The sequence below is a fragment of the Lutjanus erythropterus genome, chromosome 3 (genome assembly GCF_056507025.1).
Source record: "Lutjanus erythropterus isolate fLutEry1 chromosome 3, fLutEry1.hap2, whole genome shotgun sequence".
NCBI lineage: Eukaryota > Metazoa > Chordata > Actinopteri > Lutjaniformes > Lutjanidae > Lutjanus > Lutjanus erythropterus.
In genome coordinates this window covers 17411198-17433751 of record NC_139319.1, presented here as the reverse complement: position 1 = coordinate 17433751, position 22554 = coordinate 17411198, and the positions used below count along the sequence as shown (strand labels likewise).

At 38.7% G+C, this 22554-nt stretch overlaps 1 protein-coding gene across 2 annotated transcripts in view; it reads right to left on the bottom strand.

Annotated features, from left to right (window-relative positions):
- Positions 1 to 22554, bottom strand: part of tbck (TBC1 domain containing kinase) — a 69723-nt gene that overhangs the window by 28830 nt on the left and 18339 nt on the right. For both annotated transcript variants that reach the window (XM_084715234.1, XM_084715235.1), the window contains exons 21-22: positions 21950 to 21986; positions 15729 to 15890 (exon numbers count right to left, since the gene is read on the bottom strand). In XM_084715234.1, the coding sequence (XP_084571360.1) occupies positions 15729 to 15890; positions 21950 to 21986 (199 nt within the window). The remainder of the gene's footprint in view (positions 1 to 15728; positions 15891 to 21949; positions 21987 to 22554) is intronic.

Sequence of the window (22554 nt, the reverse complement as noted above, 5' to 3'; positions counted from 1 at the left end):
AGAGTCTTCAGTTACAGTAGCGACTATATGAGCCTTTACTTTGACACAGTGGTTCTTTTATCTAAATGCTAACATTAGCATGCTAACTTGCCTCCAATGACAATGCTAACACACAGCAGGTATTATTTGATTGTCCATCCTCTCAGCATGCTAACATTTGCTAACTGGCACTAAACACACAATAGGGCTACAGTACACAAAGGAGACGTTAGCCTGCAGGGCTTTCTGTCAGAAATCATTCTTCTGGAATGGTCTTTTTACCCAAACTGTGATCTTTTCCTAAACCTAACCAAGTGACTGTGGTCCTAAACCTATAAAAAAAACCGTTTGAGAAAACTGAAAATAATGAAAAATAATTTTAAAAAAACTAAAAGTCTAAAAGTGCTTTACACAGGACACAAATCCCAGTCTCATTTACCCCTCACTACCTGACCCCCACACAGACTTTGTTGCTCTTTATACTAAATCATCTTCATAAACCCTTTCTGCTAGAAAAGCTTTGGCAACTGACTAACTTTTCCTGACACTGATCTAAAGTTAAGGCAAGTAAAAGTGTCATTTATTCTGTACACATTTGCTAATAAATGTTTAAAAATGTTGAACAAATAAACATTTTGACCTGATGGGGGACCTGATTAAAACTCAAAGCACTGCCAAAGTCATTACAGTTTATCCTGAGGGGAACATAACTGTCTGTACAGAACTTAATGGCAATTCATTCATTTGTTGTCAAGACATTTCACTTAAAAGCGAAAAAGAAAAAAAGTAGGGGGTATTCTGCTAATCTCTCCATTTTCAATTACAGCTGACAACATTTTACTTTAACAAATTATTTAACTGCTGTCTGAGAAAATGAATTAATGAAGAAAGCATGAGCATTTAAAAAAAAATGTGATTTCCTTTCTTGAACCAGACATAAATCATAAGAGATTATGTAAATGTAGTGTGGGAGGTTTAGTTGCAGAAGTGAGCAGCTTGACCTTGGCATTTCGCTGCCATTAATAATCTTAAGTAGTCATCCAGCAGTGCCAGTGGCTCTTTAAGATAATTACTGCCCATCGTTTAGCTGCTGTCCCTCATCTGAGCTCTTGCCCCAAAATGGGTTTTCAGTGCAAAGCAAAATTTCTTCTCTTCCCCCTAATGCCTCTCCGGCAGCATCCTTCCTCCTCCCGCGTCTCGCAATGAAAATAGAGAGAGGATTAGGGAACAGGGACTCACTGGATTAGCTGAGGATTTGGGTAAATTAGGAATTCTTCCCTTCACACTCTTTCACACTGACAGCCTCTCTCTTTCACTCCCCTTTTCCGTGGATAATAAGCAAGTCTGGCTAATAAGTGCTCCTTGGTTTGACCTGCACCTGGCCCGAGCTCAAGTGAAATTATATAGAAGATGTATCTTTCCCCCCAAAACTCTTGTCCCACAGCGGTGTCAAGGTTAGGGGGTTGTCAGCTCTCATGGGCTAGGACCTCACAGACTCAGTTACAAGGTTCATTCCAGTGAAAAACACACTGGTGGTCTGAGATTCCTCACCGACAGGCTCGCAGGCGGCTCAGGGAAACACATTTTCCCTCCCTGGGGCGACGAACGCTGCACGCAATCACTCCTCCTGCTAAAAGAGGCAGGAATGAGGAAGAGGAGATAGATAGCGGTTTTAACAAGCCCTGGGCTCAGCCGGGCATTCCAAGGCAGCCAATTCTGTTAAGGAACAAATTTTATTTATAGTCTGACAAAATTACATTTTAGTAATTATGCACAGGCGTTGATTGTGGGCTCTGACTTCCTACCACAAATAGCAGAATAGCATGATTAGTTAAGAGCAACTCAGGGGCTTTGAAGAATTGGATTGCGGTGCAAAAGAAGATTGACCTAACAATCATGGAGAAGAGAGAATTTAGTGAATTATAAAGAAAATAAAGACAATCTATTGCATTATACTGTTCCAAACCTTGATATTAAAAAAGTACTGATTCACTTTGTTCAGTTCTGAACGGATTCTGATAGCCACGATTGGGAGGGTTACTTTAAAAATGTATTTTGTTACTTTTGGATAAGTAACTGAATGTAATAATAAGTTTTATGTTCATTGTCAGGTTTATTAGTTTGTCTGGCTAGTCCTTCCTTTGTTGTGCGCAATTTTCTTGGATTTAAAGACAAAAAAATGTAGCTAAATTTCCATCTAGTAAAAGTATTTTTTTAACTTGAGGTCATGAATTTAAACTGCCAACTATAAGATAAGTGGTGTTTTGACTTGTTAATAGTTGTAATTTCTATCATTCTTCATTTTAAAACGTATTTTAAAATTGCACTCCTGCTAAGTAATCCCCATTTTTACTAAATGTATATATAATGTGATTAGGTCTTTTCTATATGTAACTGTAATGGAATACAGTTACCTTTTCTTGTATCAGTTACATGTAATCTGTTACTCCCCAAGCTTGCTGATAGCGATATATTATTACAATTATTATTATTATTATTAGTGGTAGTGGTAGTAGTAGTAGTAGTAGTTGTAGTCGTAGTAGCAGATTACATTAGGCTAAACTGAACCCCAGTCTGGAAAGCTTGTGTAGTTTGTGTAAAGTAACTTGTGTAATGGCATCCTTCAACCATTGTGCAGCTGATAGGCTGAGAGACAACCCTCATTTGCATAATGTCCCATGATTCATTGCTGAGAGTTAAAGTCTGCTACTTTATGTTAAAAAATGCAAATGGTAGTGTTTGTAATGTGTCTGTAATGTGTGTGCTCAGAATATGCTGGTTTATGGTGGTGGTTTATGTTGATATCGTTATGTTTATGTTGGTAATTATTTCGGATTTGTCCCATCTCTACTTGATATCATGACAAACACACCATGATATAGGTTATAAAGCAAACCATTGGTTCTTGAGACTCCTGCCATCTCCCTTTCTGAAGAGGTCTTTCATTGTAAGCCCTGATGACTTTGATTAAATCAGGTGTATTGAGTAAATGATGCTGCTGCTGAGAGGATACTCCGTTGCTTGATGGATTGTTTTTATGAAACTCAGGTGCATTATGTGTGCTGAGTTTGTATGGCTTTAAGAGTGCATGCATTATTCAGGGAAGACGACACTAAAGTTGCCATAAATATGTCTTCACTTAGCACTGCTCTTATTTTGGTAATCAATCAATGTTCAGGGCTCTCATTTATCCATTCATGATGATGTGACATTTTGGGGATGTGTATAAAACAAGCATGTTTTTTTCATATATATATCTCTGGATAACATGATTTGTAGGTCAGGGCATCTCTGCAGCACTACAGTTCTTCATTATAATTATGTTTTGTCATACATTTAACTTAGTTAATCAAAAAAAACTGCAGCTTTGTGGTTTGGATATTGCACTTGGCCATACAGCAATTTCGATAATATTTCAATTAATTGTTCAGCTCTATATTTGCTCCTAATTTTAGGTTTTGGAGTTAAAGGCATTTCATCACCGTTTTTAATCATGGGTAGTTGTTTGAAAAAAAAAGATGGCCTTTCTATAAATAAAACCCAATGAATGATAATATATTAAACAAATAAAAATGAATATTAGATCAACTATGTTTTGAGAAGATGTTTTTAACAAAATTGTGACAGCAAACTATATTAGCAGTATCCATATCTCTACACTGAAATATTATAGCCTAACCTTTCTTTTGATTAAAAAAAATCTTTCTTTCTTTTTCTTCTTCTCTTCTCTCTCTCTTTCTTAAAATTCAAATCATGTGTTTAACATAGAGATATATGAATCTATAAATATGTATGTACTCTATATGTGAATATGTATGGACATGCACACTAAGATGAACAACATCATCATTGGTCCGCAGGAGGTAGGCCTATAGAAAGACTGTACACAATCTTCTTGTGGCTGGATTTGTCTGAGATGATGGTCCAATCGACAAACTTGTGCCCAATCTGCAGGAAACAAGTTCTTGTTACCTAAATGGAGACTTGATTGAAAAAAAGGAAATGCTTTGGAGCTACAACCCTGATTGCTTTTGTTGTGCTTGCAAGGGGGTGGCAGTAGTTCAGTCCGTAAGGACTTGGCTTGGAGAGTTCAAGTCCAGCTTGGACCAAAAAATACAGTGTTCAGACCCTCAAATATGAAGATTTCATGCTTTTCTCTGTTTACTGTCATTAAACTAAATGTCTTTGGGTTTTGGTCTGACAGAACAAGACATTTAAAGACTTCAATCTGGACTTTGAGAAACTGGGATGGACATTTTCTATCATTATTTGTGTCATTTCTCTGGAATATAACTGGCAGATTCATCAATTGTGAAAATAATCGTTAGTTGTAGTACTAGATTTAACATGACGATTAAATTTAGCTTTTGTTGATATTTCATACTGGTTAAAAAATAAAACTGTGGCAAGTAAAAATTCACTTTGGACAAGCTGATGTCTGACCCACTTGCCCGACTGGGCAAGTAAAAAAGAATAATAACATGGAACCCTGAGGTCACTCGTTGCCTTTATTGTTCTAGAGACTCATTGGGATGGATGTGAATACACGTCTGCCTTGAGATTTTGGCTTGCCCTTTGGTGTGCCTTGGGCACAGTTTGAAAACCACTGCTGCATATAATCATCCACTTCATGTGTCTTTATTTATTTATTTTTCCTTGCACTATTTGCAATGTTGACATCTAAGAGAAACACTTTTATATAGACTTTTTATATATTTTGTTGATCATTTGTGCTTTTTATATATATATTTATATACATCTGTTTTTTGCATAATGATCCTGTAGTCTATTCCTCACCTTTGTTTTTTCAGCTTGTTCTTAGCTGTTATGTTCATTTATGTTTAAGTACACTGAGAGCAATGAAAACAGTTCAGTTTCATGTATGTGTAGATACACTTGGGCAATAAAGCTGATTTTTAAGTATATTTTCAGACCTTTCCTTTTGCAAGTAGTTTATCATATATGTGATGCTATTTTGGGGGTTTGTTTGGTTTTTTTTTTCTTGCATGAAAATTGTAAACAGAGCAACCTGTCAGTCTTCTGAATATGTTGACTGCACACTGGAACCACTGAGAAAAACTACAAGATGACATTATTAATTTAATTTTACGGTTCTGAATGTCATGAAACACTCAGTGTCAGTCACTCTCAAATGAGAACGTCTACTCCTGGCTAGGAGTGAGTGTAGGAAACTCAAAAATAACTCTTGGGTTCTCTAAGGTTGGAATACTTTTAGACGTTTAACTTTGAGCACAATTTCTGGAGTGAATCTGAGATTATTAATAAATTCAGCCCCAGATCAATACTGTCAGGACTATATGGACATTATCCAGGTACTCCTTAATGCTGGTTGCCTGTAATAGGATTTAAGCTTATCTCATTTGTACTCTCATTTTAAAAGGCACCAGTCCAGACTATCAGCCAAATCCCTACATGTCAATGCAAATATGTCATGCCAAATTTGTCACACATTCCCTAACACTAAACCTTCAACATCAATGTTCTACCTCCCCTTCTGCTCGTGTTCTCTAGGTGTCCCTATTTGCAGCATTGCCTCGAGCACATTCAGCAGCTCGTGGTTGTTTTTCTCAGAAGTAAACGTTTATAACTAGAGCTCATCAGTTCTGTGCCCAGCTCTGCTCACCGAGACAGATGCTAATGTCCCGTGAAGGCAAATGCCGCTGCATCATCAGTAAACACACGGTTCCTGTCAGCCAGAGAGCCTCTCTGGTCCATTGTGAATCAATGAAGTCTCCAAACAAGAGAAAGTTATAGATCACCCGAGGCTACGAGACTAAGCAAATGGGAATCACAAAATGAGATTAATTGCAGACAAATGGCAGGCTGAGATGTATTGCTGGCTCCGAGGCAAAATGTTGCAGCACGGGTCTCACCTGTTTCACATTTGATTTTATTTCAGAGTCTGATATACTGACACTTACATCATTCACAAAAGCTAAAGCCTCTGGAAATATGGCTTTAAATAAGAAAAAATGCATGCAATATTAAAGTTTATTTTTGCATTAAGCACCCTCCAAAAACTGAGAAAATATAAACACTAACATATAACACGTAACTATTACAAAACCTAGTTTAAAAACAGCTAATTTGCTGTCGACAAAGCTTCACATGAACCAAAACTCCTTAAAAAAAAATGTATAATAATAATAAAATTTTTACTGTGCAGAACACCAGTTGCTAGTGTACTGCTGTCTCTATCAATGGCATGAAACATTAGCTTGAATTGTAGTTTACTGTATGAGTTCGCCATCTAAACACATTAATGTGGATCCAAAGTGACATTAATTGCTATTGATCGAGATAGCAGTAGACCAGAAACTCCTGTGTCCGGTGAAGGAAAATTTTTTTTTTTTTTTTTTTTTTAAGGAGTCTTGATGGCTGTGGCTTCAGGTCCCTGTTGGAAAAGGCTGTCTGACAGCAAAGTAAAGTGGTGAAAATGTTCTAAATAAAGTGGACATGTTAAGAACAACCCCATTCCCAAGAAAGCTGGGACACTGTGTAAAATGTAAATAAACAAACAGAATGCAATCATTTGCAAAAACTTTTTGACCTAATGAGTTCAGTAAAAAGGTAAGATATTTAACTCTCATTCTGAATTTGACGCCTGCAAAATGCCTGAAGTTCTGAAAGTGAAATTCTTCCTCATTCTTGCTTGATATACAACTTCAGGTGCTCAACAGTCTGGAGTCTGATCCTGTGATTGATTCTGTGCTTCATAATGCACCACATTTTGAAGTGCATTTCTCCAACACTTCTACACATATGTCAGTGAATGAGGCCCATTGTCTGGATGTTGCTCCAAAACCTGTATTTACCTTTCAGCATTAATGGGGCCTTCACAGATGTGACTGTACTGTTGGGCATTCGGGTTGTAATAATGATTTTTGTCAGTTAAACCTACTATTTGTGTCAAAGGAGTCTGGAGTGACGTAATGGCTTCAGCTCCTCATTGGCTCCGACTCAGATTAAGCGGGAGCAAAGAAGTTTTGTTGCAGCCGTTTGAATGGGACAACATGTGACTGTTTCATGAAATTAACTGTGTAATTTTCATAATATATGTGCGAGCACAATCACAATTCAAAAACTGAAATGTCAATATTTTGAATTTGGATTAAAACTAATTTCTAATAATCTTAGATTCTTACTATGATGTACGCAAGACCCTAAATCACACAGCTAGAAGTTTCCAGGGGCTTTCACAGAAAATAATTCATAAATATTTTAGTCTTCTGTGAGAGTTCTGGAGCATCAGAATAACTTAGGTAACAATTGTGTGAGGAGAAAGTTGTACGAAAGATATTGAGTTACAGTACATATAATTTAACTGACACATTGACAGTTTGGGGAACCAGTGGTTGAACATGACCTCATAGTCTGTACCACTTCCCTTAAATCTGGACCTCTCCTCTACGAAGGAATATTGGCAACTATAGACTTCACAGTGTTATGTGTAATAGGCTTGTCACAGAGAATTATTGTCACTGGCCCCATTTACTGCCTAGGAGGAGGGAAAGGGAGTGTGTGTGTGTCTGAATCATTTAAGAGCCACTGTCCTGTAACGTTATCTTGACCGTTAACTTTTATTCCGACAGTTGCAGACAGGAATAGAAAAGAGCGCAGACTTTCATTTTATTTCACAACTAAATGTCAAGCCTACTTATGCATCTTTTATTAATTTCTCCAAGTCAAAGTGTACAATGAGGAGTCCTTTTTACCACTGACAGCCATCACCACTAAATACAGGCTTCCAACATGCGCAGGCTAAAATTAGCACAAATGTCTATCATGATGAGTTCCCGACATGAATGATGCAAAGTGTTGAATGATGTGCTCTTACAGCAGCAGCTTGAGGTAGTTACCGCATTACATCTCAGTTTAAAAGTGCAACTGCCAATTTATAATGTAAGAACAGTGTTATCATGCTGTTGTACAATCAGCTGCAGCCTATATTTTTGAATGTGGTTATAAAAAGAATCTTATTCGACAAAACGTTGTCTCTGTTCCCTCATTCCTGGATTGAGTGTATTTTTCTTCTTTTATGATGTCGAGCGAGCAACAGGCGATGTTTTTCTGGCTTCTCACATGCCGCTCCTGTGGTTACAAGCATGTGGAGCATGTGGAGTCTGCTCTGAAACAAATGAATGTGAGCCTCAGTTGTATAAGGACATCAATTCTGCACGGCTGATGGCAGAAAGGAGCAGGTGCGGGCCACAAATCACAGAATATTTGCCATAACTCAAGTCCATGTGTGTATGTGTGTGTGTGTGTGTGTGTGTGTGTGTATACTCATAACTACATGAATGTATTGAGACAGAGCACATACCTTGCAGACCTCACTTCCAACAAAGGCTGACAATGTCTATCAGAAAATTTTAGAACTTACTTATTTAACAAGGCCAAACCCATGTTTTCTGCATTTTTAGGCCTTATGCATTGTAGCACATATGCTACAGGATTATTAGCATTTAAAGCAATGATATGTAACATTTCTGCATCTGATGTCTAAAAACGTGAGACATATGTTATATATTTTGTTGAACTGTGTGCTTACATCATCTGAAATCAATCGCAGGTATCAGTGCGTTTCCTTGCCAGCCTTTAGTTGCTGTAACCTCTGGAAAAACATGACTATGCGTAATGTGAATAAAACTATAATATAACCTCATCCACAAACATTAGCCTGAGTCATCTCCAATATTTTCACTGTTAATGGTGATTATTTAATAATGAAGATAACAGCTACCATGCTACCTCAGGATGCCATCAAACTACATTATGTGTTATTGTTTTAATGTGAGAGAGAAGCAGAACTTACATGTGGTTTAACTGTTAAAGATGGGGTGTGCTATTCCAGTCCAGTACACTTTTTATCAAATTCAGTGAACATCTCCTCACGGTCCTCTAGTTGTGAGCTGAAAAAAAAAAAAATCAGGTGTTTCTACATAGCCCTAGCTCTATAAATGGTATCACATTTGTGTCCGTGGACAGGACAAGGGGTCAGGGACGAGGAAAGAAAGGGATGGTAAATCTTCTGAAGGACTGAAGGACGACATTTGTGGTTGTTGAGTTCAAATATAAAGAATCTTTTTGTAGCGCAGCCTAACAGTTTGATAATGATCAACATTAAAAGTTGACAGTTGGGCTAGTAGGTCTATGAAGCTGCACGTAGTAGTGATCTGAGCTAAATACTAGCATCAGCAGAACATGCTCACAATAACAATGCTAACACATGGATATTTAGCATATAATGGGTAACATGGTCGCCACACTACTTTAGCCTGTTGCCATGCTAATATCTGTTAAAGTGGCTACAAGAAACTTTAATATCTTGTTGATTCTGGATGCTACCATGGAAAACAAACACCCTGCTTTTTTTAACTGGCTATTGTATGACTCATTGTAATTTTGCCTGGGAAAATGTAAATGTTTCAGCTGAAGAGGAATCTGACCTGGTGGTGGGTTGTTTTCTTTTGAAGGTCGTATAGAGGCATCAGTATTAAGTCAAGACTGTTTCATAACCAGTTACAAAGTCCTCAAAGTACATCTAAGTAACCCTGAATATAAAGTCCAGCTCTGGTAGTGAGAATGTCACTAGTTTTGTAGGAATTCGGCCCTTTATGCCCCCTCCTCTTAAAGAAACAAAGTGCATGCATCTCCACTTCCTGTCACTCGGTTATGCTTTGTTTCTGCCTTTGCTGCAGTGCAGAAGTCACTGACAGTGTGCTGTCAGGCTCATGTCACACAATAACTTGACTCTCTTTTTGTTGTTCATGGTGTTGCTCTGTCTTGTCAATTTTAAGCGTAGTTACTGTACCACTGAAATGTTGGTTAAGAGTCATTTCAGTAATTAGCCTGTTAAGAAATTAGCCTCGCCAAGTGATAAATTCACCAGCTAGCCCAACTAGCTTACCCTACTGTGAGCAGTAACAGCTGTTAAGTATTCTCACAGTCACATAGAGTGTGCTGATCTCATTTTACAGTCCTTAAATGCTTGTAGTGAATGCTGGTTGTATAACAACTCACAGATATGCAGTAAAGAGCTGAAAAACTAAACTGTTGACACTGTTCTCTTACTGGAACAACACAATGGGGTTCTCAAATGGGAGCACACAGGCTATTGGCTGGTCCTCACAAAAAATTTGTGTGGCCTGCCGAATGTGACATGAAATGCATGCATCATAGTTTATCACTCCATTCCAATACTCTCTTTTTCTCTACATTTAATTCACTGCTTGACTACTGTGTCAAATCTCCCCCCACAAACAAGAGTTTGTCAAGTTAGGCTGCATGGCAAGCAATGGCAAGTTGCAAGTGTTGCAGAAATTGCGTTCTGTCATCCATGCTAGTGCTTTATTTTAGTGGACAACTCAGCAGTTTACTGTGGAAAAGCAACCAAGGAACAAAATACTGTGTGGTTGCAGAGAAAAGGGGGTTTCAGCAAAACTGGATCAACTCTTTCGTTCTTAGATCCAGGGGACGCAAACAGGTGCTCAACCAATTTAATGTTGAACACCATTAAGAGACCAGTCTGAAACCCAAGGTTACGGTCTTTCCTCTGTGACCCTCAATCATATGCTGCCTCCTTAATTTGGCACCAAGTCATCCAAACTTTAAGTGCCCCTGCACTAGCTGTTGGGATATGACAGTCTAAATCATTCACTGTGGTGGAACAACTGATGGACAGACTGATATTGCCATTTCTAAAGCCACTCTGTTAGCATTGCTTAAAACAAACAAAAAAACCCTGCACGGCCAGGCCAATAAGCCCACAGTAGTAAGACCTCTACTGTTATGAAGTGGATGTGATAAATACTGTGCTGTGATGTTTGGCATTCAATTGGATTTAGCAATCCGTTTCTGTAACAAGTTATATAAAACTTCTTCATCTTGAGTGTGGACCAGAACATGGCTAGAAGCTAAAGTAAACAAGTCCTGTTTGAGGTCATTCTCCAGCCCAGAATTCATTCCTAATATAGTTTAGAGAGGGTGCCAGATACTACTCTGTAACTACCCAGGTATACACAAGCTGCGATAATGAGGCTGGCAGTGATATACAGAAACGAGCTGGCAGAGGTAGCCACTCTGAGGAAATCATGCCAAAGAAGCTGACTGCAGCCCTAGGCCAACATATTTTACCTTTATAAGGAGAACTGGCTCTCCTCTTCCCTTCCGCCTCATCACATGAATCTGTTGGACTTGGGCAGTAAAGCACAGTGAAGTATGGCAACACTGAATCTAGGCAGAGAGGGAGGCTGCTGGCCTTAGTTTACAGAGTGCTCCAGCATCCCTTTTGGACAAATCGTCCCTGTCTCTGTTGGTTTTAAAACCCCAATGTCATTTCGCCTTTCAGCTAGAAAAAAAAGAGGGCTAAGCAACATTTGGAAATAGAGTTTTAAAGTGAAATTCTTTGAGCTATCCCCTAGGCAAGGGGTACATTCTGAAGACATGTATTATGAATGCCGCTCTCGGATTTTATGTCAGCGATACTTTGCTGAAGTAATCGCTTTGTGCAACTGAAAAGGAGCAGTTAAGACGCCACGTATTAAGAGACACTGTTTGGAGTCCTCGCTCTGGGAGACACATGCAGCTGACAAAAATATCAAAGTCCCCGGGGTAACGTGTCAGCGTCTGCCTAAACTATGTTAAAAACCCTTCGGACTGGGAGTCAGTCTGTTAAAAGTACTTAACATATACATGTAACCAGCAGAGCAAGGCTGATAAGTATGCATTCCCATCAAGCCTGTATGATTAGAATCAAGCCACTGAATTCCTCCTTGATTTGTCGGCACTCCTCCTGTGTCTTGTCTAAGAAAGGAGACAGAATTACTCCTCTTGCCTGTATTGCACAGAAACCTGTAGTGCACTCTTGCACTACAGTAACAAGTCACTAAGGGGGTATAGTAAGAGGTTAAAGGAATAGTTTGGATTATTTGAAATGGAGTTGTATGATGTATTTATGCACTGAAACAATACAGTTCTACCATTTCATAGTATCGAAAGTACTAAAGCTTTTTTAAAAAAAATAATCTAACTGCTCATTCAAGGCTTCAGTTCTGTTCAGTCTTTGTTGTCTTGCCTGAAATTTGGCCTGCAGCAAAACCAAACAGTGACCTTTTCTGAACCTGTACTGTGTGCAAGTTATGAATTTAAAAAAGAAAAAAAATGGGCCAAGGTCTTTTTTTTGTCATGACATCAAAAGAGGCATTGAGGATCATCTTTTATACTGGCATTGTACTGAAGTTTAAAATTCTGGTAACATGACAACGTAGTCAGCAACAGCACTGTAATCTGCAATTTCCACCAGGCACGGCTGCGTCACGTTACGGACGCACAGCAGCAGTCGGAGCGATCCATGTCCATTCTAGACAGTGCTTGTGATTCCACCAGAAGTGCCGCGGCACGTCACAGAAGCAGCTCTCTACTCAACTATCTATTTTTGACAGATGCCATGTCAATTAGCACAGAGCATATAGAATGGGCAGGAAGTCAGACACAGAAAAGGCAGGGAGAATCCCGATAATTTTCAAAATAAAAGACACCATGGAGACTCACAATCAGACAGAAAAGAAACAATTTAACCACGTAGCCTGCTTATCCATGGTAGAAGCACAGACAGCAGTGAAAGAGGACATAATCAACAAAATCTGAGCAAGTAAACGTAATCAGGCGAGCAAGACACTCCACTCCACTCTACGCTTCTCAAATGCTGCTGGTGAGGTCTGCAGCTGTGCAGAGGATGGATCAGAATCATGCTGCAGATGTGCCACGCCTGGTGGAAATTCTGGGTAAGAAGCAAAGTGATGCAATATTGTGGACGGGGTCTGCACTAAATTTATTTTAGCCACCTTAAAGAAGGCCCACCTAAAAAAAAGTGTATGCCATATTTATTTATATTTATTTTATTTTCACCACTTTCCCTTGCCATAGGACAGCAATTCCCAGTGGGTTATATGAGCCAAATTGCACCCTCCTCAAACCAACCAAACTCTGTTGGCAAAATCATTCATTTTACATCACAGAACACAGAAGCTGCTCATCTTCCACTGTCTTTACCTGTTAGTTTGTGTTATTGTGTGACTTTGGTGTTATAAAGATTAGTTCAGGTTCATTAAAGTCACACAATAACTCAAACTAATCAATTGAGACAGACACAGACCAGCAACTCCTGTGTTCTGCAAGGTAAAATGACTGTTTCTGTAAAGGAAGTCTGGTTGAGCAAGATAGAGCAATATCTAGCTTATATAACTGTGGTTTCCTGTTACGAAAGGCTGTCTGACAGTACGGTAAAGGTGTAAAAATATAAATACAGCAAAACAGCAATACATTTAAACTGATATTATAGAATTATATAATATATATAATTTTTTTGGATGGGACTTTTTGTAGGCGGTAAAAATACTTTTCTCTGCTGACCCTTTCCACAGCAGTATATTGCTTAGTCTCCATGCTCCTCGTTGCTTCTCCAAAATGGGGGCATGCAAACTGGCATCTGCTGTAAATAACAGCTTGATGCTACTGGGTACAGCTACGTCGCACTGCAGCTGCACTGCGGCCACCAGAGCTGACTGCCATTCTACACAGTGCTTTTGATTCCACCAGAAGCGCCACAGCGCGTCCCAGAAGTGGCTCTCCGCTCTTTGCTGCAGAGAATACGCGCAAAGTCTATTTTTGACCAAAGCCGCGGCAAGATGCATGGAGCGGATCGACTGAGCAGGAAGCCACAAGAACTGCAAAGTGAATGTGGTCAATTTTCAAAATATAATATGTGCAGACTCGAAAATACAGACAAAAAGGAAAGTATTTAATATTTAGCAGTTTTTAGTTTACTAAATTTAATATTTATTATTATAGTACTGTTTTAACTACATGGCCTACTCACCCATGGTAAAAACACATAAAATCAAGGTAAAAAGACCAAATCAACAACATCTGAGCAAGTCAACAAAATCAGGTGGGCAAAATGGTCTGCTTCTGAACTGTGTGAAGGACGGATCAAAGCCGTGTTACTGAAGCGACATGCCAAGTGGAATCAAGGTGTAATATTCCATAAGTATCTCGTACAACCCCACTTCAAATAATCCAAATTAAGGTACTGTCATTTTCAACGTGTAAATCAAACAGATGCAGGGGTGTCGTTTTTGATTGTTCTTGTGCTAGAGCACATGTAGATTTAAAACACTTTATTTCTGCCTCTGCAACTCCTTCATCCTGTGTTAGTGCAGTTTTTAAAAACAAATCTCAGTATCTTTGTATTAGCCAAGCAGAACATTGCTTCAGGCATCCTCGCTAGCCTCACATTCCCATGCTAACCCTTGGCTTTATTCATTTATGTATATCTCTTTTTCTTGCATGTGTAATCCTGCATTTGTGGTTCAAAATGCCACTTAATCTTTCTGGTCAGTTCATGTCTAATAGCACCAAGAAGCCCACTAGCAACATCCTACACTAATAATATCACCGAGTGGCCAAACAGTTCACATAAACTAAAAATGGACTTAAAGCTCTGAATGAAGGTGAGGAGTGACGGGAATGCAGAAGCACAGAGGCTGTGTATGCTGTGGCATACAATTCCCAGGGTGCAGCAGGTTGACTGTTCGACAGATGCAGAGCAGAGCGCGGCACGCCTAGAGCACATCAAGTAGGGAGTGTGTCTGTGTAGGAGTGCAGAGCTTTGAGGATATCATTAACTCAAACACATCAGCACACATTAGTACTCTGAGGAATGAAAAACAGCCTCCTGCAAATGCCAGTTGCTGATGGACAACCTTCAAGTCAAAAAAAAAAAAAAAAAAAAATTCAGTGTGATTTTCACTTGTTTATAACTGCAGAGTCTCTACGGCTTAACACATGCAGAAAATAAATAATAAAAGTTGCTGTTAGGCTGTTGTTTATCAAGTAACATCTGCCCTAGCCGAGTACAGAATCACCTGCAAAGAGGCATGAATGCTCATTGCATTTTAAATAATAAGTTTAGGTGGTCTTCTTTCCAAGAGAGACCTGATGCTCACAGGTATCCTTTTCCCTCTTTAGCCCTTACTGGAAAATTACCATGTCACCTTCCTGAAAAGCTTAAACATTCAGATGCTCTTTATCAGACCTGCTCCACTGACTGGTTCTGACTTTGTGTTCCATAGGTTAGATCTGAAGTTGGAAATACAGCACCTCCTTAAAGTCAATACATCTTTATGCCTTTTGGACATTTTAGAAGTTTGAGCTTAAAGGAGCGATATGTAGCAATACCAAGTCCAAAAATGAGTACTGCAGTCCAAGTAAGTTGGAGCCAAAGACAGTATATCAAATTGATAGCTATATACATATATGTATTTATTTATATATATACATATATATATATATGTATATATGCAGAAGAGAAACTAAAAATAAGCTGTCGTCTCCACATCGTGTTTATCATTTTCCTACCAAACAGAGCAAAGTTACTCACCATCCATCGTAGTGTTTCACTGTGGTCATGTGCCAATTCAGTAGATGGTCCACCCCTACTAACTAGGGAATTTAATATGGAACTTACCACTATATTGACATGTATCTTTGACACACACACACACACACACAGACACACACACACACACAGACACACACACACACACAGACACACACACACACACACACGCACACACACACACACACACACACGCACACACACTTCCACCTGGCCGGGTATAATGAATGATATTTACAAAGATGTAAATATCAGCTCTCACTCTCACCTGGCAGGTCAGAGAAGAGCAGGATGCACTCATTGAAGCCATTGGCCAGGAGACGGTCCCTGAGCTGCTGCAGTATGGCCACGCCGATACAGAAGGGGAAAGAGGAGTTACCCAGCAGCAGCGTGTCCCACAGGTGGAAGATTTTGTGCAGCGGGAAGACATCTGTACACAAATAAACACAACAAAGGGGAGATTTTACAAAATGACTGAATGCTGAAATGACTGAATGCCTGAAAAGACAAAATCCTTCGAGGGAGACACAATAGGATCCTGCAAGCAGGACAATGGCATGCAACATGCACATAGTGAGGAAAGGGAAATCAGTTTGAATATAATGAGCATGATTTGCATGTGCATAGCGCATTTACTTAAGATGGCTCTATGGCTTTAAAATGGGAAGCTCGCTAAACAATGTTGTGCATTGACAAGGTTGCCTGGAGGGATGTTTTGATGTGGGGGTGGCAGCTGGGAAAATGTTTTTAGGTGGGTGTTGTTGTGGAAAAATGACAGGAAGAACATCAGGGGGCTGTGGAGCTTTAGAGCGAAGAACCTGCACAGGTTGTTTTGAGCCAAAATAAAACCACATCCTGATAATCCGTCCCACCGCAGTTAGTATTTCAGTCATATTACTCTCAGAATCCGAAAATTCAATGCTTCTTTTCTGCTGAGATTTATGCATGTGAACCAGTACTGTCCACCTGTTTATATCATCCCGCGTTTTGTTACGGGGGATGTGAGGCAGTAGACGTGTGTGTCTGTGTGTGTGTGTGGGCGGAGTGTGACTGTGGTGAGGCTGAGGGAGCACGAGTGGTGAGAAAACACCTCAGAGGGTCCACACCACATTAGCAGTCAGTTGAGCAGATTGCTGCATGTGAGTGGCAGGCAGTGTGTCTGAGAGCGTGTGTGTGTGTGTGTGTGTGTCGGTGTGTGAATGGAGGATGACCCTCCAACCTTGCCTCATATTGGATTGGGGACATTAGCAGTCAGAGGGGCACATCTCCTGAATACTGGACTCACACACCGCCTCAGGGGGAGGATAAGGGGTAAAAGGGTCACACCTCACACTCTCCACCCCAGAGGTGGCCTGTGTGTCTGTGTGTGTGTGTGTGTGTGTGTGTGTGTGTGTGTGTGTGTGTGTGTTTAACTGAAGAGTGAAATAACCCACTGCAAAGCACATGCTTTGGATCAATTTGGCTAAAATTAATGTAAATCACAGGTTGTGTTCTGTCTGTAAGAGTTTGCAGATGAGCCAGGTTCTAATGCAATTATCTAAAATTACATCAAGAAGGCAAAAAGTTATTCCAACAGTTGTACTGTATGATGGGGCTGTACCTAGACGACACCGAGGTTAATTGCATATCATTTAATTTGAAACAATAATCTGTGACCCCTGCTAATAGGCTCATATTTTAGAGCTCCAACAGCGCTCTGTGGAAAGATAAAAGCGTAATGCTGCCATCAACTGACAAACTGCATGCTGAGAAGCAGCCAAAAGAAAAGCTTTATGTACCTCTGCTGCAGCTCAGAAGGTGAAACGACTCAAACATGATGATAATTGGAATCAACAAACATATTAAGCGAGCAAACCTGCAATTACTGCTGGAATTGGTAACATTTCTCTGCAGAGGTCCAAGTAGTTTGCAAGAAACTTTTTGTTGAGAATCTTATTCATTAGTTTAGCTAAAACTGCACAGAACTAAGAAAACATATGACTCATAGCTGTCAGATTTAATCAGTCAAATACTTAATGATCTCAGCAGGTGCACAGGCAAAAAAAAAAGAATACAAAATGTCCAGTTTAAAGTGCCATTACATTTGGCAGATTTATATTTTGCCCAGTTATTATATGATCTGAATGTGTCCTACTAGAATGACAGTCTTCAACACATTAAATGTTGACAATGGGGCTGAGCGATATGGACAAAATCAAATAAAAATATTAATGGACAAAAACAAAGATCAATATATTTGAATATCGCAATATCAATATTGCAACAATATGATAGGGATGACTATTGGTGCTTTCACAAAATATAATAACAAAAATGGTTGATAAATTAATATTTTTAAAATTATTTTTATTTTATTAAATGACTGCTGCTACGACTGCTGCATTGCTTTTGTTTTGCAATTATACGTACATACATAATTCAAATATTCACTGCCATGATGACAATTTTCTGCACATGCTCAGGTAATGTCTGGCTACTTTTATTTTATTTTATTAAAGAGAGACAGCAGAAGCACTTTAATTTAAAAGGAAAATCAAATTTTATACAAGCAAAAAATATTTTTTTTTTCAACTCATCATTTTTCTTTGTTTTTTTTAAATATTACAATAAATACTGTTTCCCCAGAGTGCAGGATAACATCCTCACATGTCTTGTTTTGTCCACAACCCAAAGATATTCAGTTTAATGTTGAAAAGGAGTAAGACACTTGAAAAACGTACCTTTAAGAGGCTGGAATTTTGACATTTTTTTTCTTAAAAAGTTAATTAATCGATTACCAAAATAGTTGGGAATTAATTTAATAATTGATTAATAATTGATTAATAATTAATTAATTGATTAATTATTGCTGCTCTAGTTACATCCCTATGAATAAATCAGAAACAGGCTCCACATACTGGTAGCTCCCAGCAATTTTAATGAAACATTAATTAATGAAACGTTTCAATCTTAAAGAGATCTTTGTCAGACACTGTCAAATCACCATTGCAAACCAGAACAGGCATTATGTGGACACAGACACATGTGGACACAGATACATGAGGACAGAGACACATGTAGACACAGACATGTGGACACAGACACATGTAGACACAGACATGTGGACACAGACACATGTAGACACAGACACATGTAGACAGACACATATGAACACAGACACATGAGGACAGAGACACATGTAGACAGACACATGTGGACACAGACACATCAGGACAGAGACACATGTAGACACAGACATGTAGACACAGACACATGTAGACAGACACATGTGGACACAGACACATATGAACACAGACATGTGGACACAGACACATGTGGACGCAGACACATATGAACACAGACATGTGGACACAGACACATATGAACACAGACATGTGGACACAGACACATGTGGATGCAGACACATATGAACACAGACATGTGGACACAGACACATGTGGACGCAGACACATGCAGACAGACATGTGGACACAGACACATGTAGAAAGACACATGTAGACAGACACATGTAGACAGACACATGTAGACAGACACTTGGACACAAGACATATCTGAAAACTGAGATGATACATAATCACAAATCACAATATCAATATAATACTGATGTATCATCCAGTACTAGTAGAATACAGCATCTAAAAATTACCACCAATCGGCAGGAACTTAAATAACTGAACCACATAGAGACACTTAAAATAATGCTAAGTGGATAAAATAAGGTTATTTAATTCCTTGTACATACCAATGAAATGGAATTTAATATCATAAACAACACTCTACAGAATGTCCCTAATTGAATTCACACTCACAACACTGTCACAGTACAAATTTATAAGTTTCAACAGAAGCTGAACATTATAAGCTTCACAAAGGTAGCAGATGCTGCGGGGCTACTGTGATGGATTCTATTACAGAGGTGCTTTCTGCTCATTGTGTACAACACTTGTATTGTATGTATGAACATACTGTTCTCAGAGTGAACAGCTCTGCAAAAAAGTCTTCATGAGCTCCTCTGATATATTTTAGATTTTTTTTTTTCTTTGAAAATCACGAGAAAAAAATAGCAGCAGGAGTATTTACTGCGACACTTACATCCACAGGCACTCTTCAGGTTACATTAACAAGGAAAAGATTAATGCGTGGGATGTGGTATACAAAATTCAATTTAGGACGTTCAAGATAGTAAAATTAAAGTAGTCTTTAATAAATATGGGCATTACAAGTTGTAAAAATCTATATGTAAAACGCCTGCCTGAAAGTTCTCCTGAGGACAGCACATTTGCAGAAGTGCACAAGTGCTGATGCATTTTTAAGATATATTAAATCCATATTTATCAAAGACTTTTTATTTTTCCAATCCTGGAACTGAGTATCTGGAATTGATTTTGTCTGCCACATCTTACCAATGGATTTTTTCTTTTTTACTATCGCTTCAAAAATCTTCTCATAAACTGAAGGTTATAATACATTAATTGTGTATTTTCAGCTGTAACCGTAAAATTATGACAATTAAATCAATATTTGTGAAATTGCTGTGTGATAGCCACCATCCACACACCCACAATGGCTTGTATATCGTATTTCATGAAGTATCTCAGCCACAGTCGGGTATTATGTTTCTAATTCTCTAATTTGGTGCATTAATAGTCTTGGTGAGTCACTACTTAGATGCAGAAAATGGTGCAGACTGGCCCACAGGGAGCGCTATAATAAGCCTGTAAAGTCTACAGCTCAGTTCTGCCACTGTTTAGTCACAGAGTCACAGAGACGTGACACTCGGTACGGACGTGCGTCTGCATACAAATTAACTTTGTCTTTTAAAAACTACAGTATAATGTCCACCATTCATTTCTGGCTCGGGTTTTGGGTTTTGAGAAAAATCTCTTAACGGTGTTACACATCACCACTCTGCTTGGCAAAAATCACAGGTGCATCACATTACGAGAGAATTACTCTACTTAAAGGTCCAGTGTGTAAAACATAGAGGGATTTATTGGCAGAATATAGTGAGAATAAAATATAATTTTCATAAGTATATTTTCTTTAGGGTATAATCATCTGAAAATAAAAACCATTCACATAAGAATTCTGTTTTTTGCTTCTATAGAATAAACCGTTTAGAGACAGACGGCGTGGGTCCCCCTCCACTGAGGCCACCATGTTGAACCACTATGTTTCTACAGTAGACCAGAATGGACAAACAATGGCTTTGATTTTTCATGAGGTTTTGCAGTGACTGTAGTTTCTCCTACATGCTCTAAGGGCCGGAGCAGCTCATGTGCACCAGAGACTTCAATCGCCCGACGTCCAGTTTATTCACTAATTTGAATGAGGATAAAATGATTTTGTTGTGCTGCTTTTTACGGACATGCTGAATGTCATCAGACCGATTAGATCAAATTCTGACATGAGTCATTTTGCAGGGTTGCGTGGCTCAAAAAAATGCATCCACCATTCTACAACCGCCTCCTTCGCAATCTAAGCTATGAGAGAAAGTATTTTTGGATGTTTTTGCCCACTATGTCAAACTGGCCTCAAAGTCCTGTGCACTCCTTGGGGACATAAAAGAGGATAAGATGAGGATTATTCAGATGGTCACAATCTACAACCTCACCACTAGATGCCACTAAATCCTATACAATGGTCCTTAAACTTTTATAAAAACACAAAAAATCAGTTTTATTAGCATGTTAGTTCTTCACTGTTTTATACAGTTATTTTATTATTAGATCATTATCCCTGACACATTAATGTGTAATAGTGAGTTGAGGAGGAGCTAATTTAAACAGCTTAATATGCAGTACTTGTAGGTAGTTTCATCTACAATAATGCATCATGTATAATAAGATGTCCATATGTCATATCATATGCATATAATGTAGTAAAAAGTGCAATATTTCTTCAGAAAGGTTTCTTGAGTAAAAGTATGATGTGACAGAAAATGGAAAAATACCTCAAAATTGTACACAAGTACAGTACTTTTTTTTACTTTGTTACAAAGTTAACTTTTGCATTAGTCGTCACGTATCATGCTATAAATCATCACATGTGAAAATATCTTTGGAAGGATTTTGTTTGGCATAATATTTGTGATATTTGTGGCTGTCTGATCTTTTCACAGTGAAAGAGAAACATTTCTGCCAGCAGCTGTCTGATTGGCTTTATGCTGGGATTTTTAAACGTATTCAGATAAATACAAAATAAAGATAAATAAAGATGCGCTGGTGACAACCCGAGGTAGTGTGAGACTGAGCGGTCGAGTCCTTTCCTTTCGAAATTGGAATTAATTAGCAGCTGGAATAAAGGTCACCGGGAGAAAAAGCAGAGAAAAGCTACAGGACATGTCCATACTGGAGCCACTGACCTTTTCTCTCTTTCATTGATACTCTAATTGAAGCAGACTCAAAATAACCTCTGAAAGTTTTGGGCTACGCACACTGCCACCTCATATCCTCATACAGAAAAGTACAAAAAAAAAAAGCTACTTACGTGTAAACATAGTCAGGAACCATGGGATAGCATAAAGCTGTGTGGCAAGAAAAAAAAAGACAGAAATTAGCACATTAAGGACATAATATAGCATTAATTTGTACAAATCCAATTTCACAAAAGATGGACCACTGTGTAAAACACAAATAAAAATGAAATGCAATGATTTGCAAATCCTTCTTGATCTGTATTCAGTTGAAAACAGTACAAAAACAAGAAACTTAGGCATCAACGGGTGGTGAACGCTCAAAATATATTCCACAAATAAACAGGTTAATTGGTAAAAGGTAAAAAGTATAAAAGAGACATCCTCAAAAGGCTCAGTCGCTCACAAGCATGGATGTGGCGAGGTTCATCCCCAAACTGTGTGGGCAAATAGTCCATCAGTGTAAGTTACTCAACACAAAACTGCAAGGAATTATTCAGATTTAGATTTCACATCTACAATCCATATTATCAGTGAAGGTTTCAGAGAATCTGGAGAAATCTCTGCACGTAAGGGGCAAGCATGAAAACCAGCACTGACTGCCCATGACCTTTGATCCCACAGGCGGCACTGCCTTAAAACCTGCTGTAAAAAATGACATGATTGAATACAGGTTATT